We start from the raw sequence: 19,366 nt of genomic DNA, 5'->3' as shown, positions 1-19,366 counted from the left end.
TCTTTTGAGACAGAGTCTCACTCTGTCACCCAAGCTGTAGTGCAGTGGCTCAATCTCAGTTCACTGCAACATCTACCTCCCAGGTTCAAGTGATTCTCCTGCCTCAGCCTCCCGAGTAGCTGAGATTACAGGCTCACACCACCACACTCAGCTAATTTTTGTATTTTTAGTAGAGACAGGGTTTCACCATGTTGGCCGGGACTGGAAAGAAGAAATTTTTTTTTAGCACCAACTTGTGTGAGATTTTTGTCCTGATACCACCCAGAGTCAGCATAGACCATATTCAGAGTTCAGTCTCACCATATTACACTTACTGCACATGCTTGTCACAAATCCCAGGGACCCATCTATGCTTCTGAGCTATTGTCTGTAAATTGGGGACTCCCATAATTTCCCTCAAGTTCAATAATTTGATAGAGATACTCATAGAATTCAGCAAAATTCTGTACTTATGTTAGCCAGTTTACTATAAAACATGCAACCCAGAAACAGCCAAATGAAAAACAAAAGTATAAGACCAAAAAAAAAAAAAAAAGTTTGGGAAAGATGGGGCATAAGTAATTCTGGTAAATAGCTGTGACTACTAAAATTCTCCAGCTAGGCACAGTGGATCTTGCCTGTAATTCCAGCACTTTGGGAGGCCAAGAAGGGTGGACCACCTGAGGTCAGAAGTTTGAGACTAAACTGGCCAACATGGCAATATCCTGTCTCTACTAAAAATACAAAAAATTAGGCAGGTGCAGAGGTGGGTGCCCATAATCCCAGCTACTTGGGGGGCCAGGGCAGGACAATTGCTTAAACCCAGGAGGTAGAGGTTGAAGTGAGCTGAGATTGCACCCCTGCACTCCAGCCTGGGCAACAGAGTGAGACTCTGTCTCTAAAATAAAATAAAATGAAATAATCCATCCTTTGTGTTCTTCAGCAACAGCATAGTAGAAAGACTTTTCCCATGATTATTTAGATGGTGTATTTTCTTATCACATAGACATAGACTCTGCAAATTTTCACTTTTTTCTTATTTTCTGATCTAGAATCTAATTTTGCCCCTTCTATATGCTGTTCTTATTCCACCTTCTTTCTAAACTTGTTTGCTATATGCTATAAAAGAAAGTCCTTGTCTGCCTAAATGATGATATCCTAGAAAATCTTATACTTGGTACTTTTTTTCTGTTGTTGGGATTCAGAACATCTTACCTATAATCTGACTTCATTTTATTTCACAAAGCCTAGAAACTGCCCCCAAACAGCAACAATTCCCACCCATTCTAACCCTAACTGCATCTGCCTATGGGTCCCCAGCTATCCTGGGCTCTATAGCTTATCTCAGTATAAAGGCTTCTTCCATGGCTGGGGTGAGCAGGCTGGGACATCTGCAGGGGAGGCTCCCTAGAAAGAACTGACAAGGCCTTCAATAACCTCCTATTGCAGGCTCAATATTAGCCTTAGCTTGGAGTCACAGGGCTAGGCTTTAATTTCCAAGTCAGAGATGGTCACTGAGTTTTTGAAAGTAAGTGTTAATCCAGAAAGATTACTGGAATGAAGTGTTTATACAAGGGAAAAAAATTTTAAGGTGCTTAAATAGCTCAATAAGAAAAGCAAAAGTATCTCTTTCAGACAATACACATATCATTTACTTATTTCCACTACAGGATATTTAGTAAACAATTAGTAATATGAACAAACTTCTTCTAGAAGGTGGCCAGTCCTATCTCATAAAGTTTAGCATAAAATTCAGAAATCAATATAACAGGGCCAAGGAGTGGTGGCTCACACCTGTAATCCCAGCAGTTTGGGAGGTGGAGGCAGGTGGATCACATGAGGCCAGGAGTTCGAGATGAGCCTGGCCAACATGGTAAAACCCCGTCTCTACTAAAATACAAAAAATGTTTGAGTGTGGTGGCAGGTGCCTGTAATCCCAGCTACTTCAGAACCTGAGTTGGGAGAAACGCTTGAATCCAGGAGACCAAGGTTGCAGTGAACCGAGAACATGCCATTCATTCCACTCCAGCCTGGGCAACAGAGCAAGTCTACACCTCAAAAAAAAAAAAAGCATTTCTTGGAATTACTATGTATGTTGAAGAAATAAATCAAGCCTGGTCAACCACAAAATGCCAATTAATCTGATTACATAACCAATAAATTTTTACCTGGAGCTTACACAAAAGGAAACTACATAACTGTACCAATTCAATTGTTGAATTTGGTTTGCTTCATTATGCAACTTACAACAGACTTTTCTTCAAGTCTCTCCCATGGACCACAACCCATAAACCATAGCTGGGTGCTCTATGATTCTTTAATCACACTTTAATCAAAGTCTTTAATATTTTTACAGTGACTCCGATCCATTTCTAAAAGGAAAAATAAGGAACTAGGGACCCCAGTTACCACAGCTTTTTCCACTCATGAATCCTGCACCTTGAGTCAGGATCCCCCCCCATGACTTTCCCATCCCTGCACAATCTGGGTGAGATGAGGTGCTGGGAGCACAGAGCTACCCATAGAGGGCTCCAGCCCAGGGTAAAGCCTCAGCAGAGGAAAAAGACAGAACTCCCAGGGTCCCGGCTGCTGGCTCAGGCAGCATCTTACAGCTCCAGGGGACTAAGAGCCGAGCTGGGCCAATAAGGATTTGGATCCTCAGACTTCAGAGCTGACTGCGAGTAAGTTCGGGTCCTGCTACAGCCACTTTCAGCCAGTTCCAACGAGCCACCACCCCTTTCTCACCATGACAGACTCAGCACTCACCATTTCTCGGCTTCCAAGGGGTCCCGGTCTTTTAGCCATAAATCTGGGAATACCTGCAGGACACAGGGCCACAGAGGCTTGGCCTGTAGGAACAGGATGCAGAGCAGTGAAGAGAAGAACTGGAACTCTGGATATGGAGAAACACAAAGGACCCGCAACATTATGGAAGCGTCCTGTTCTCTCCAGCTGCACACCTGATTGGACAGTTTCTAATTTACTGCCCCTGACTGGATAAGGTTTCAGGACGCAGCCTTCAGGTCCTGAGTGACAAAAAATTTGATCAGACACTGGCCTGAATGAAGCAAAATTAACAGCCTAGGCTGCAGGCTTTACAGGCAGAGGGTTTCTTCCCTGATCTGAACCAGGCCAACCACAGAGAATATTTGCCTTTAATCTTGTGTATAACATCATATATATATTTATAATACAGTTATTCATAAATTGAAAAAACATAATGACAACTATTTTAAAATTTTTGATTTTTTGACCTTTCTTGTTACAGATCCTTTGCAGTGATTTGGTTTGGCTCTGCGGCTCTTCCCAAATCTCATTTCATATTGTAATTCTGAGTCGAGTGTGGTGGCTCACACCTGTAATCCCAGCACTTTGGAAGGCCCAGGCGGGTGGATCACGAGGTCAGGAGTTCAGACCAGACTGGTGAATACAGTGAAACGCTGTCTCTAACTAAAACTACAAAAATTAGCCAGGTGTGGGGGCACACACCTGTAGTCCCAGCTTTTCAGGAGGCTGAGGCAGGAGAACTGCTTGAATCTGGTAGGTGGAGGTTCCAATGAGCTGAGAATGTGCCACTGCACTCCAGTCTGTTGGCAGAGAAACTCTGTCTAAAAATAAAAATGAAAGAAACAGGTGGAATTGATTGTAACAATTTAATCAGCTCAATATATCCAAAATATTGTTATTTTAGTATGTGATTAGTATGTAATGGTTAATAAAGCATATAAATTTTTGAAGCTAAATCTTTGAGTGTAACCTTGTATTTTAATTTTCTAGCACACTGCAGTTCAGACAAGCCACATTAGCACTCTGCAGCCACATCAGATGCGTTTGAACCAGAGCAACCGCATCTGGAATAGATACTGGGTAAAATGGGGCTTAGACTAACGGAGTGCATTTTGATGAGGTTAGGCATTCTAAGTCACAGGATAAATAGGAGATTGGCACAAGATATAGTTCACAAAGACTTTGCTGATGAAAGAGTTTGCAGTAAAGAAGCCACAAAAATCCACCAAAACCAAGATGGGAATGAAGGTGATCTCTAAATGTCCTCACAGATCGTCACATGCTAATTATGATGCATTAACATGCTAAAGACATTCCCACCAGTGCCATGACAGTTAACGAATGCCTTGGCAACATCAGAAAGTTACATGGTCTAAAAAGAGAAATACTCACTTCTGGAAGTTGCCCACACCTTTCTTGTAAAACTCATGAATAATCCACCCCTTGTTTAGCATATACTCAAGAAATAAATGTAAGCATTCTTTATTGAGCAGCTCACACTGCTCTTCTGCCTATGGGGTAGCTATTCTTTTATTTCTTTATTTTCCTAATAAATTTGCTTTTGCTTTGCACTGCAGACTTGTCCCAATTCATTCATTTGTTCTCTCTTTCCCTTCTGTCTCTTTCTTTCTTTCAACAGAGTCCTGCTCTGTCACCTAGGCTGGAATGCAATGGTGCCATCTCAGCTAACTGCAACCTCTGCCTCCTGGGTTCAATAGATTCTCCTGTCTCAGCCTCCAGAGTAGCTGGGATTACAGGTGCATACCACCATGCTTGCCTCATTTTTGTATTTTTAATAGAGATGGGGTGTCGCCATGTTGGCCAGGCTGGTTTTGAACCCCTGACCTCAAGTGTTCCACCCACCTCTGCCTCCCAAAGTACTGGGGTTACAGGCATGAATCACCACTCCTGGCCCTAAATTCTTTCTTATATGACATCCAAGAACCACTCTTTGGTTCTGGATTGGAACCATTTCTTGAAGCTTCTTTTCAGTGAATCACAAAGGGATGATACTAAGGAAACCCCCAACCCAAAAGAAATAGACTGAATCACCGATTGTCTATGTAAGTGGTAGAATACTTGGGTATAGGGGATAAGAAAAAAGGTTGCTTTTAATAAAAGGCAAAAACACTTGACAAAACTTGTTTGAGGTATAACTTAGGAAGGTTAGTTTTTCCTAAGATTTAGGGGGTTAGAGACTCCTCTCAGGTAGTCTCTCTCAGCTAAGATTACATTTGGCATTATGGAATGTTAACCACTATTGTCTTTGTATTTGTTTGTTTGCTTTGAGACACAGCCTTGCTCTTGTTGTCCAGGCCAGAGTGCAATGGCGAGATCTTTCTCATTGCAACTGTTGCTTCCCAGGTTAAAGGTATTCTCCTGCCTCAGCCTCCCAAGTAGCTGGGATTGCAGGTTCATGCCACCGTGCCCAGCTAATTTTTGTATTTTAAGTAGAAATAGAGTTTTACCAAGTTGGCCAGACTGGTTTTTTTTGAGATGGAGTTTCTCTCGTTACCCATGCTGGAGTGCAATGGCACGATCTTGGCTCACCACAACCTCTGCCTCCTGGGTTCACGCAATTCTCCTGCCTCAGCCTCCTGAGTAGCTGGGATTACAGGCATGCACCATCATGCCCAGACAATTTTTTGTATTTTGGTTTCACCATGTTGACCAGGATGGTCTTGATCTCTTGACCTTGTGATCCACTCGCCTTGGCCTCCCAAAGTGCTGGGATTACAGGCTTGAGCCACCACGCCCGGCCCAGACTGGTCCTGAACTCCTGATCCACCCACCTAGGTCTCCCAAAGTGTTGGGATTATAGGCATGAGCCACCATGCCCAGCCCTGCCTTTGGATTGATCTGCTTTCAACTTTTTGCTGATGGCTGTGGCTGACAGAATTAGGTCAGTACAGGATAATGGAACATGGGAAGCTTTTTCCTCCCAGGAGTAGAAAACTTGAGAGCTGACTGGAATTCCACAAGAAGGATTCTTTCACAACCAACAAGCAGCCACCTAAACTTCTGAATCAGTGCAATCCATGGGTCTTTCTCTGGCTTTCTTGAGTGCCTTATCTTTCCCGCTGTGCCACAGGCAATTCCTCTCTTTCTCTCCCTCTCTCTTTCCCTTTTCTTTATTTTCTGTTATCTGGACCACCATCTTACCCAGAGACTACATGTTGAAACTTCTGCTAAGAAGTCTCTGAAACAGGCTGAGCACAGTGGTGCATGCTTGTAATCCCAGTACTTTGTGAAGCTGAGGTGGGAAAATCACCTGACATCAGGAATTCAAAACCAGCCTGGCCAACATAGCAAAACCTCATCTCTACTAAAAATACAAATAAATATTAGCCAGTTTTGGGGGTGGACACCTGTAGTCCCAGCTACTCAGGAGACTGAGAAAGGGAGAATTGCTTGAACCCAGGAGACAGAGGTTGAAGTGAGCCGAGCCCATGCATCTGCACTCCAGCCTGGGAGACAGAGCAAGACTTTGTCTCAAAAAAAGAAAACCCACAAAGAAACAAAAAAGAAGTTTCTGAAATAAACAACAACAACAAAACAAATGGGTGAAGTTTCCCTCTCGTGTTATGTTCTTGGGAGTTTGACCTTCTAGCCATATGGCAGTATTTTTTCTCTTGGTTTCTACCATCCAGCATACAGAAGTTTTAAAGTTTATGTTATAGTCAACCCTAAAAATGATCTGGAGCAGTTAGAAACCTTTGCAAGCTCTAAATTGGCTGCTGTCAGCTTCTTCTGGGAGACTCCAGTGGAGACTGCTCAGTGTTGTAGCTCAGTAGCTGGGCTTCGCTGTCTCACAGGGGCAGCCTGGGTTCAGGGTTCAATTTCTGGCTTAGGAAATGAGTCCTTTCTGATTTGATATCTGCATGAACATTTGTTGATTCTCTTCCCCTCCATGAACCATCTTGGATATTCCTTTTCCTGACCTACCTTTGAAGATTCTATATTTTATAAAAACTGCTTGCATCTTTTTGAAAATATCCTGTACATTGGTGATTAGGTTTATAACCTTAGTTACAGCTTATTGGTTTCAGGAGGTGGAGGTTGCAGTGAGCCAGGTTTTGCCACTGCACTCCAGCCTGGGCAACAGAAGGAGACTGTCTCCAAAAAAAAAGCTTATTGGTTTCACCTGGGAGGTTATGTTAGGTAAAAAAATTAACTCTCATGTACATTCTTTGTTTGAAACTAACACAAATGAAAAGTCAAGTTCAAATTAGAAGCAATAGAAAGTGGCTGCATTTGTTAAAGCATGTAATATAATTTTAGGACAGGAAAAAGTACAATCACCAGCACTAGCCTGCTAATATTAAGATCCAGTCCTCCTATTCTGAGAAGAAAGTGAGAAAGCCTGGAGGACTTTTGGCTTATCCCTGTTCCTAGAACCTAAATCTGTGGCAACAGCCTGGTCCATCCAATTCCCTAGACTTCCGAGTCACTTTATCATAGTCCCCTAAACCTTCATGGACACAGAAATAAGCCAGAGCATAACCCCTTCTAGGCCACTATCTGTATACAAATTAGTCCTCCTGACTCTTCACTGTCCCCGACAAATAGGTCCTATGAAAAGAAATAATTCAAAATTTAAGTGATTTACTTTGGGCCTTAAAGGAATGTGAATCTGAAACCTGGATCATGCGTGTAATCCCAGCACTTCAGGAGAGGCTGAGGCAGAAGGATCACCTGAGGTCAGGAGTTCGAGATCAGCCTGGCCAACATGGTAGGACTCCCATTTCTACTAAAAATACAAAATGTAGCTGAACATACTGGCATATACTTGTAATCTCAGCTGCTTAGGAGGCTGAGGCAGGAGAATCACTTGAACCTGGGGGGCAGAAGTTTGTGGCCAAGATTGTGCCATTGTACTCCAGCCTGAATGACAGAGAAAGACTTTGTCTCAACAAAAATCAAACAAAATTAACCAGACATAGTGACACATGCCTGTAACTTATATTCTCAGCTACTCGGGAGGCTGAGACTGGAGGATCACTTGAACCCAGGAGGCAGAGGTTGCAGTGATCCAAGATCATGCCATTGCACTCCAGTCTGGGTGACAAGAGCAAAACTTCATCTCAAAAAAAAAGCTACAGAATATGGATAGATTTCTATCTCTTCTAAGGACAATTATTTGTTTGACTTTCTGCTGAGTCCTGAGGAAGCTGTCACAACCACACCAAAGCATACTTTCAAATTGGATAGAAATTACTTGTGATATCATATGAGTAAAGGAAGGCTACTTTTCTCCATTCTAGATGGAGTTCATATTGTTACCTAAGTAACCCTAATCTGATCACTTCTTTCTTCCTTTCTGGTGTTTGATATTGTTATCTCAAATCTCTAAAGTCCCTACCTTCTTGCCCATTAGCCACAACTCTCAGAAATTGATCTCCTGAGGGCATAGGAACACAGCCTCTGCATTCTAATTATAAAAGCAGGTGCTAACTGGGTGCGGTGGCCCATACCTGTAATTCCAGCACTTTGTGAGGCCAGGGCAAGTGGATCACAAGGTCAGGAGTTTGAGACCAGCCTGGCCAATATGGTGTAAACCTGTCTCTACTAAAAATACAAAAAAATTAGCCAGGCGTGGTGGGACATGTCTGTAGTCTCAGCTACTCAGGAGGCTGAGGCAGGAGAATCATTTGAACCCAGGAGGTAGAGGTTGCAATGAGCGAAGATTAAGCCACTGCACTCCAGCCTGGGTGACAGAGCTAGACTGTATTTAAAAAAATAAAAATAAAAGCAGGTGTTTAGCCAGTACTGGTTGGTGCTGTTTGCACAGACTCTCACAGCTCTTAAGCTGTCTGGGCTCAAGTCCCAGGTCTCTCACCCGCCCCCACCCGGCATGCTGCCTGAACTGGAGCCATTCACCTCTCTGTGCCTCTATTTCCTCACCTCTGAAATGGCAATGCTAAGAGCACTGTTTTAGGGGGTTATTCTGGGCATTAAATATGCTCATAGATGGGCCTGACACAAAGTAAGTGCTCAGTAAGTGTCAGCTACTATTATTATTATTATTAGACAAAGTTTCGCTTGTCACCCAGGCTGGAGTACAATAGCAGGATCTTGGCTCACTGCAACCTCTGCCTCCTGGGTTCAAGTGATTTTCCTGCCTCAGCCTCCTGAGTAGCTGGGACCACAGATATGTGCTACAATGCCAGGCTATTTGTATATTATTAGTAGAGACTGGTCTCGAACTCCTGACCTCTGGTGATCTGTCCCCCTCAGCCTCCCAAAGTGCTGGGATTACAGGAGTGAGTCACCATGCCCTGCCTACTATTATTTTCTAATACCCTGCATTCACCTCTTCATCCTCCTTCCTCATAATTATCCACTTTGTCATTTCTATTTCTGTTCATTAAAGCTTCTCTCAGCATCTTTCTTGATAACCTGCTCCCCATCCTCTCCTATTGCTGCCACACAGCGTGGGCCATTTTCCTTACCAAGATCTCCCATCCCACACCATTCAAATGTCTGCCTATCTCTTTCTTGCTCCTTTTGGAAACCTTCAAATCCCATATAGCATCTTGGGCATTTTTGCACTTAGAATCCCATCTTCTGACAGCCATTCTATCATAATCTAACATTAGCAGTTCACCAGGCCTGAGGTTGGCTGCCTTGGGGCTGGTAGTGTGGGTTAGGAGAAAGAGTGCTGGGCTGGGGGCATAGACACCATCTCTGCATGGGCGTTGCTACCAGCTCCTCCAACCACAGTGCAGGTGACCCTTCCCCATTCTGCATCTTGTGGAGAGAAGGAACTTTAGGCTTCAGAGAATTCTAAAATCTTGTGGTATTGAATCCAGGACTTTCTGAGCCCTGAGCATGGGCTATGGTGTGTGCTGGGTGCTTTTCTCTGTTCATTCCACAAATTTCAATTGCCCAAATGTTGGCTGCACCCTGTCCTAGACAATGGAGCTGCAAAGGAGATCAGGACAGACTGACATTCTTCATGGAATAGACATAGTTAAATATGACAAAATTGTTTGGGGATAGGTCTCAATGCTCCAATGTTTGCAGATTTCGACCATGTATTTTGGGAAACTTTCACTGTCAACAGCTAAGAGGACTGCAGAGCCATCATGTAAGCTCAGGTCTGAGTGACTTTGAGAATGACTTACTCTCCAGGTGACCTCCCTGGACAAGGATGAGTCTGATGCCTTCTCACGGAGGATCACTCTTTGATGGCTGGGGGTGTGAAGGGGAGAGGTCAGAGGTGCCTGAATAAGAAGTGACTCTGCCATTACTTTCTGTGTAAGCTGAGGCCTGGGATGAGGATGGGACAATCAATGGGGAAGGAGTGACCACATCTGCTGTGAGGTGAAAGGGATGCAGAAATGTCTGCATTTTTGCTGTGCCTCCTATTCCTTCTCTGGGATTGGGACTATTTCCATCCTTCTGACCTCTTGCCACTCATACTTGGGGGACTGCCTCTTGGGTTAGACCTTCCACCCTGCAGTCTGTTGTTCACTGATCATTACCGTCATTGTAATACTCCATGATGTTGTTCAGGGTCTCCATGAAGGTGTCCTCTCCAGCCTTCTGAAGTTGGCTGTCCTGCTCTCAATGCTCCATTCCTTCTACCTGTCTCCAGGGTCCCAGGGGCTGTGACTTCCTGTCTTCACTGTTGTAGTCAAAGAAGGAAAGGTCATTGAGGAAGCCAAAGGCCTGAAACTCGGGAATTTCTTCAACAGGCTTGGACAGCCCAGTGTAGACAAAGGTCAGAGAGTAACGACCTGCAAAAGAAAAGACTCTGGTGGTTGAGTTCCATGCAAGGGTCCTACTGTGGGGCTGCAGAGAGCCAGGAGGGAAGACCTGCCCACTGGCCTCTTCCTCCCCAGCTCTTTGTCCTGCCATCAACCTCTCACCACTGGGAGCTTACTCAAGTGAATATGCTCTACTTTCATGCTATGGATGATATCTCAGAGATCATCTTGTGTCTTCAACTACATTGTTTTCTCTGCTTGGCACATAAGAAGACAGTATTGCTCATCTCCTCGAAGATACCTTGGGACCATGTGACTGAGTTTTGTCAAAAGAGAATGTGAGCAGAAGTGATGTCTTTCTCCTTTTCCAAGACCCTGCCAGCTGGTTTGCCCCCTCTTTTTCTCATCCCTTGAGATGACAACTTCGAAGGCTACAGAAAAATATAAAAACCCCCCAATATGCCATTAGCCTGGATCTCTGAGTCACCCTATGGAGGAAAGGAACCTCGCCCAATGTACATGGAATCTGACATGCGAAAGAAATGAACATGAGGGCTTGGTGCCTCATACCTGTAATCCCAGCACTTTGGGAGGCCAAGGCAGGAGGATCCCTTGAGATAAAGAGTTGGAGACCAGCCTGGCCAACATGGTAAAACCCCATTTCTACTAAAAATACAAAATTATTTGGGCATGGTTGTGCAGGCCTGTAATCCCAGTTACATAGGAAGCTGAGGCAGGAGAATCACTTGAACAGAGATGCAGAGGTTTCAGCAAGCCAAGGTCATGCCACTAAACTCTATCCTGGAGGATAGAGTGAAACTCCATCTCAACAACAACAAAACAACAACAACAACAACAAAACCAAATTTACATTTCTAGTTTAACCTGACAAATACATACAGTTAAAAAGGGTAGTAAGGAGAATTTACCAGAAAATGCAAGAAATGACCCAGACTGGATTAGTACAAGTGAAGACTAGGATGGAACTCAGAATTCCTAGGATTGTACCTTGCATTTTGATACAAGGTGGGAGCTGGGAGAGGGGGACATTTCCATAATAGTTTCATTATTATTTTGATACAATTTACACAGATGTTAATAATGTTGGAGGTCATATGGCAGATTCCTAGTTGAATTACTAAAATTATTCTTGCTCATGAGTTTCTAAATGTGATTAGCCTTTAAATCAGTAGACCTTACAATTGAATTCATGGACATAGAGAGTATAAGGATGGTTACCAAAGGCTGGGAAGGGTATTGGCAGGGATGGGGGGAAATTGGGAGGATGGTTAATGGGTACAGAAATATAGAAAGAATGATTAAGACCTACTACTTGATACCACAACAAGGTGACTATGGTCAATAGTAATTTAATTGGGGCCAGGTGCAGCCTGTAATCCCAGCACTCTGGGGTCTGAGGCAGGTGGATCACTTGAGGTCACAAGTTCAAAACAAGTCTGGCCAACATGGTGAAAATCCATCTCTACAAAAAATACATAAATTAGCTGGGTGTGGTGGCATACACCTGTAGTTCCAGCAACTCAGAAGACTGAGGCAGGAGAATCACTTGAACCCAGGAGGTGGAGGTTGTAATGAGCCAGGATTGCAACACTGTACTCCAGCTTGGGCAACTCTGTCTCAAAGAAAAGAAAAGAAAAAAGAAAAAGAATGAATAAGACCTACTCTTTGATAGCACAACAGAGTGACTATAGTCAGTAATAATTTCATTGAGGCCAGGTGCTATGGCTCATGCCCATAATTTCAGCACTCTAGGAGGCTAACGTGGGTGGATCACTTGAGGTCAGGAGTTCAAGACTAGTCTGGCCAACATGGTGAAACACCATCTCTACCAAAAACACATAAGTTAGCCAGGTATGGGAGTGCATAGCTGTGATCCCAGCTACTCCAAAGGCTGAGGCAAGAAAATTGCTAGAACCAGACAGGTGGAGGTTGCAATGAGCCAAGATCACACCACTGTACTCCAGCCTGGGTAACAGATCAAGACTCTATCTAAGAAAAGTAATAATAATAATTGTAATTTAATTGTATACTTCAAAATAACCCAAAGAGTATAACTGGATTGTCTGTTACACAAAGGATAAATACTTGAGGGGATGGATACCTCATTCTTGATGATGTGATTAGTTCACATTGCATGCCTGAATCAAAACATCTCATGTGCCCCATAAATATATACAAGCATGTATATATATAGATATCTATATATACACATATGCACCCACAATTTGTTTTAAACAAACAAATTAGTAGACCTTGAGTAAAGGAAATTATTCTCCACAGTGGTGGCCCTCATTGAATCAGTTGAAGCCCTTAAGAGAAAAAGCCTCAGGGTTTCCCTAAAGAAAAAGAATTCCTTCTACAGTCTTCCCTCAGACTCAAGACTACGACATCCAATCTTCTCTGGGCATCCAGGCTGCTGGCATGCTCTGAAGATTCAGGACTTGCTACTCCTCCTAATAGTGTGAGTCAATTCCTTAAAATAAACCTCCACTTTCTCTCTGTCTTTTGTACACACGTATATAAATCTTTCTCTATGTGTGTGTGTGTGCATGTGTATACAGTGTATGTAGGTATGTGTATGCACATATATACATGTATATGTGTACTACCTATTAGCTCGGTTTCTCTGAAGAACCCCAAATAATTCAGATTTTGGTGCAGAATGAGATTAATATTCCAAAGTGATTGTTATACAAGGAACATGTAACACCTTTTCTGACAATTGGTAAATGTCATGAATTTTAAACTCATACAGTGGAGAAGCCATAGCTTCAATGTACTCATCCTGAAGATTCTCATGCAACAATCAGCCTCCTTCCCCTGTCCTAGACTCTTGATACCCCCAAGCTCCCACTGTCTTCTCTTCAGGCGACTTACCTTCCAGACCCACTGCAGCTGTGTCTGAGTGTGGGGTGAGGGGCACAGGTTTCTTCTAGCACCATCCCTCCAGCTCACCTGCCTTCCCACTTTCCCCTTGGGGCTGCTCTCTCTTTCCCTCAGTGTCAGGCAGGTGTACCTAGCCATTGGAAGAAGGGAAGGAACAGGAGCAGAAGTAGCTCCAGGAATGTGATTCCCGCTCCGTCCTGGCTTGCTGACCCCAGTCAGGTCACGTGGTCTTTGGAGTCTTTGTTTTCACTGTGAACTCAGGGTTTTAGATTCAGATTCCTGAATAATTTATTTAGGGTGAGGGCAGAGACTCCCCAGATGCTCCTGGAAGTGTGTGAACTGAGTGAGTTAACAGTCTTGTGCAGCATTTCTTGCCATGTGCCAGGAAATCCCAGCTGCATCTGGCCCTTCTCCCAGCCACAAGTCCTGTTCTTCACCTCCTTCCAGTCCTGTATCACCCATCCCTTGCTTTCCCCACTCACCATCTTGGGTCTCCTGGGGGACCCAGAAATAGCAGGAACTAGAAGGAGTGGCAGAGGCAAGAGGACAGGCACCATTCTTACCATTGGGCCTGTTTGGAGGGTTCTGGGCAGGAGACACAGGTATTATCTTGGGTCCTGGGCCCTTTCCCAAGCAAGGTGGTTCTACAGGCCAATAGGAGTGCCAGGATGGGCTTCTCTCCTGACAAAAAAAAAAAAAGATACACAAGCCAGCCTGGGCAGAGGTTGTGATGAGTGCGTCTATACACAGAATATACAAATTCAGAGCTGAGACAGTTGAACTCTGGACTCAGGCTTTGTGTGTCCCTGGGGCAGAAGAATGCCAGTGGGTGGGAGGTGTGTGTGATGGGTGACAGATGCCTGGGATGAATCGCCCTTCCGGTCTATTACAACAATCTCTGGACCAGTAGGGGCATTTGTGTGTTGTCAGACTGCACTTCATCCTAGCCTTCTGGAAAAACCCTCAATATGTCCAAAACATGGACCTGGGTAGTCCCCAGCTGGGTTGGGACCCTCACTCTTCCACACCCGATCCTGCCAGATCTGTCTCGATATTCAAATTCACATCTCTCCCTCTTTTCTTTCTGTGCCTGCAGAATTTCAGTCTTCCAAGATGGAAGCAGAAATAGCCACACCCCCCTTTTGCAGCCTCCGTTGCAATACAATGAGCAATTGCACATGGGGTTTATCCTCAACAAGCCAAAGCTACTGCCCTGGACATCGGGTCAAGTGTCAGGGAAAAAAGAGGCGGGCACTGGGGATAATGCTTTCTGGTGGTCTTGGCAGTGGTTGCAACTGCCAGCTCCTGGGGGCAGCAGGGCTGCAGAAGCTGTGGGGGCAACTGAATTCCAGTCCCTGGTGGTGTCTTCAGTCCATACTGGGCCTATGGTGTCCCCTGTTGGCAGCTGTCCTGTGTTTTCAGGGCTGGATCCCAGTGTGATTTTGACTGGTCTGCTTCTGCATATTCTGAGTCGGGGTTCCCAACCTCACTAGTGACACAAGGGCTGGAGGCAGATTGGGGTCTCAGCCCCAGAAGCCATTCTTTCTGCCTGACATGAGACAGATGAACCTCAGAAATCACCCTTATCTGTAATCCCAGTTCTTTGGGAGGCCAAGGCAGGAGGATGGCTTAAGGCCAGGAGTTTAAGACCAGCCTGGGTGACAAAAGAAGACCTGGTCTCTACAAAAAAAACTTAAAAATTAACCAGGCTTTGTAATGCACACCTGTAGTCCCAAGAAGCTGGGACAGGAGGATGGCTTGAGCCCAGGAGGTCAGGGCTGTGATGAGTTGCATTACAACACTGTGCTCCAGCCTAGGCAACAGATCGAGACCCTATCTCTAAACAAGAAAGAAAGAAATTACCCTCAATGGCATCAGCAAGGCTGGGGGAGCAGTGTGCAAAGACAGACAGTGGTGGATTTGGAGACAGATGACAGGAATGCCTACCCTGAGCTGACTTGCACCCCAAAATTGCCTCTCCTCAAAAACTTTTCTACGTCTAAACTGTAGAGGCTATCAAACCGTAAACTTCTTTCCTAGCACAACAGAGAATGGTATTTTTAACTGTTGAATGCTTTAAAAATGATCATTGATTTTCTCATTGGTTCTCCTCCCAAGCACTGGATTCATCTGAAACTCTTGGTTTCTTCTGAGGCCGTGGTTCCTGGACACTCTGACCTGGGCAATCACAAGCATAGCCTGGACCCCTGTCCCTTGGAGTTGTTCAGGCATTCCCTGCTGATGTACACAGGTGTGCTCATGGTCCCTCTAGCTGTGAGGTGCCAGAACTCTGGGAATGATTTTCCTCAACTGAGTCATCAACTGCCACGCACAGGTTTCAGCCCCAAAAGACATAGTAGAGCTCTTACCTTGACCTTCTCATGAAGCATCACTTGCCTATGGCCCTGCATTTTCTTCCTATGAGATAAGAACTTCCTGTACATCCAAAGCGCAGCCATTCATTTATATTACTCCAAAATCCATCTTTCAAGCCAGAATCCTGAAGAAAATCATTTTCAGTCTTCAAAATTCTGAGCCAACCATCTCATCTTTCTTGAAAGCCCAATTTTGAAGGCTGTATCTTTCTTCTTTCCTTTCCTTTTTTTTGAGAGGGAGTCTCACTCTGTCACCCAAGCTGGAGTGAAGTGGTGTGATGTCAGCTTACTGCAAACTCCACCTCCTGGGTTTAAGTAATTCTCCTGCCTCAGCCTCCCAAGGAGCTGAGATTACAGGCGCCCACCACCACACCCAACTAATGTTTTGTATTTTAGTAGAGACGAGGTTTTACCATGTTGGTCAGGCTGGTCTCAAACTCCTGACCTGAAATGATCCACCGGCCTTGGCCTCCCAAAGGGCTAGGATTATAGGCGTGAGCCACCATGCCTGGTCTTACTTTTCTCTTTTTTTTTTCTGATGTTTTGGCTTCCATTTAAAAATTAAACTCAAAAAATGACTCCTTTAATCTATGTGAAATTCACATTCCCTACTTCTGGGGTAAAAAGCTCTATCTAAATATAAAGGGCCCCAGGGGATAAAACAAACGGTCAAGAGAAAAAATATAGATTTGATATTTTGAAATATGATGACAACTTGGACAAATAAAAGACAAAATATAAACCTTCCAGATCAATGTGGAAATCAAAATCCATATGAGCCAGGAAAGGCTAACAAAACTTGCATATGAGACCTGGCTTCATCTGTGACAGGGGAGAGGAATGAAGGTGAGCAAGGTAGAGGAAACCCAGTCCAGGCCAGGAGAAAACTTCCTGCAAGGAGTCAGATTTCAGAGGCAATCGGAAGGCCTAATGCAATTTGTCAAGAAGAAGTCAAAAAACTGTTCCTAAGCAGCTGAGTGTGGGACAGCTCAGAGGGGGCAGTCACAAAGGCCTAACAAGGGGGGTGACCTTGGAGTGAAGCTGTGCCAAGGCATCAGCTGGGCACGCCAGGGATGAGAAAGGGGTCCAGGGAACCATGGGTGGGTCCTTCCATCATCACTTTCTGTTTTCCCAACAGAGGACCACCCACAGGTTCTCTTACAGCCAAGACCAACTTCAACTGCAACTGGAGGAAACTCCAACCAAGAGTCTAATTGCCACAGATTAACTCCTTCTTTAATAATTTCCCAGTCACTTTTACTTTATTATGATGGAATCTCACTCTGTTGCCTAGGCTGGAGTGCAGTGTGAGATCTTGGCTCACTAAAACCTCTACCTTCCAGGTTCAAGTGATTCTCCTGCCTCAGCTTCCTGAGCAGCAGGGATTCCAGGCAAATGCCACCATGACCAGCTACTTTTTAATTTTTTTGGTAGACATGGGGTTTTACCACGTTTCCCAGGCTGGTCTGGAACTCATGACCTCAAGTGTTCCAACCATTTTGGCCTCCCGAAGTGCTGGGATTACAGGCTTGAGTCACCATGCCTGGCCCCCAGTCACTTTAGAATAGTATGTTGCTTTGTCTTCGGAGGTTCTCTCTGCAAATAGACCATCACCATGAGAGTGCCTGGAAAGGCCTGGTTTCCAAATAACTGGCTTCCTCTGTGTATGACTAGTCTCACTGTAGGCATTAAAAATTATCTATAGAAAAACTGCAAATGAGCAGATGGCACAGCAAGATGGAGAATAGCTGACCTAGAGGAATGGGACAGTCAGAGAACACAGGCTGTGAGGGAAAGGACACACTCATGACCATGTTTCACTCACTGCATGGCACTGCATTCCTGGAGAGCTCAGGAGGGTCTCCGGATGCCAGTGAGACCTCAGCCTCAGACAGTTTCCAGGTTCTTGACACCATCTGGACAAAGAATTCAGGGAAGAATCAGAATGAAGCAAAGGGCAAAGTGAAAGTCCACACAGGTATACTGGTGAGAATAGTCACACATAGCAGAGTTTTAGTTTCTAATTTTACAGATGTTTCTCTAATTATGGAATGAAATAATCACTAGGTATTCTGGCCAGGAAAGGTGCCTCACAAGTGTAATCCTGGCACTTTGGGAGGCTGAGATGGGCAGATTATGAAGTCAGGAGTTTGAGACCAGTCTGGCCAACATGGCGAAACCCCATCTCTACTAAAAATACAAAAATTAGCCAGACATGATGACGGGCACCTGTGATCCCAGCTACTCTGGAGGCTCAGGCAGTAGAATCACTTGCACCCGGGAGACAGAGGTTGCAGTGAGCCAAGATGGTGCCATTGCACTCCATCCTGAATGACAGAGCAAGACTCCCTCAAAAAAAAAAAAATGACAGAGTCCCAATCTGTCACCCCTGCTGCAATGCAGTGGTGCCATCACAGCTGGGTTCCAGTGATTCTCCTGCCTCAGCCTCCTCCGTAACTGCAACTACAGGCACATGTCACTATGACTGGCTAACTTTTTGTGGGGGTGGGGTCTTGCTGTGATACCCAGGCTTGTCTAGAATTCCTGGCCTCAAGAGATTCTCCCACCTTTGATTACAGATGTGAGCCACTGAGCCTGACCCAAACTCTCTTTTTAAATTAAGTTAACCCATTTTGTAACCTTTTCTCAGTCAACACCTTCATGAGCACTTCATTCCAATCTACCACAACAGATACTTCAGCCAACTGCTTAAGTTATCACTACACACCAGGCCTGCCAGAATTCCCCAAGACCCCTGTGTTTTCATTGCATTCAGCCCCAGTCTGGCCCCATAACCAACGTCAGCTTCCCAGCCCTTCATTTCCCTGAGCAACTATTACCTGGAAACAATCCTTGTGCCAATCTCTGTATCCACAAGGAGCATTCGTTATTAGAAACGTAATGCAATTCTGATCTTAAGCAGAAAATAAACGTATTTATTGGTTAGCTCTCAGAATCCACAGAAAGGATGGAGAACCCAGGCTCAGAATTCCACAAAAGTGGAAGAGTCAAAATCAAACCAGCAACCGGACCAGTAAACACACAGGAGCTACCAACAGGGGGCAGCAGAGGCCATAGCACAGATCAGCAACAGCCCCAGAGACTCGAACTCAGAAGCCCCCACAGCTACTGCAGCCCCACTGCCCCCAGGAGCTGGCAGTTGCAGCCCCTGCCAAGATAACCAGAAAGCATTGTCCACTGTGCCTGCCTCTTTGTTACCCAGACACTTGACCCAATGTCCAAGGCAGTAGCTTTGGCTTGCTGAGCATAAACCCCGTGTACACCTCATTCTATTGCAAGGGAGGCTGCAAAAGGATCATGCAGCTATTTCTGCTTCCATAATGGAAGGCTGGGATTTCACAGGCACAGAAAGGAAGGAAGGAGAGATGTGAGTGTGAATGTCTTCTAGACAGCTCTGGCAGGATTGGGTCTGGGAGAGTGAGGGCCCCACCCCAGCTGGGGTCTACCAAGGTCCACAACCTGGACATGTTGAAGGTTTTTCCAGAAGGCAGGGATGAAGTGTGGTCTGGCAACACCCAAGTCCCCATGCTGACCCCAGAGGCTGTCATAATAGACTGGAAAGGCAACACATCTGAGGCATCTGTC

General features: G+C 44.9%; 1 protein-coding gene across 1 annotated transcript in view; it reads right to left on the bottom strand.

Moving 5' to 3' along the window:
* Positions 1-19,366, bottom strand: part of LOC100406605 (uncharacterized) — a 33,645-nt gene that overhangs the window by 10,237 nt on the left and 4,042 nt on the right. Inside the window, 3 exon segments of the mRNA XM_078332952.1 lie at positions 2,746-2,872; positions 3,469-3,587; positions 10,254-17,676. Coding sequence (XP_078189078.1) covers positions 2,746-2,872; positions 3,469-3,587; positions 10,254-10,259 — 252 coding nt within the window. The 5' untranslated portion in view covers positions 10,260-17,676.

This window comes from Callithrix jacchus, chromosome 7 (genome assembly GCF_049354715.1).
Source record: "Callithrix jacchus isolate 240 chromosome 7, calJac240_pri, whole genome shotgun sequence".
In the NCBI taxonomy this organism is placed as follows: domain Eukaryota; kingdom Metazoa; phylum Chordata; class Mammalia; order Primates; family Cebidae; genus Callithrix; species Callithrix jacchus.
Note: the sequence above shows the minus strand (reverse complement) of the source record. Positions and strands in the feature narration are given on the sequence as shown.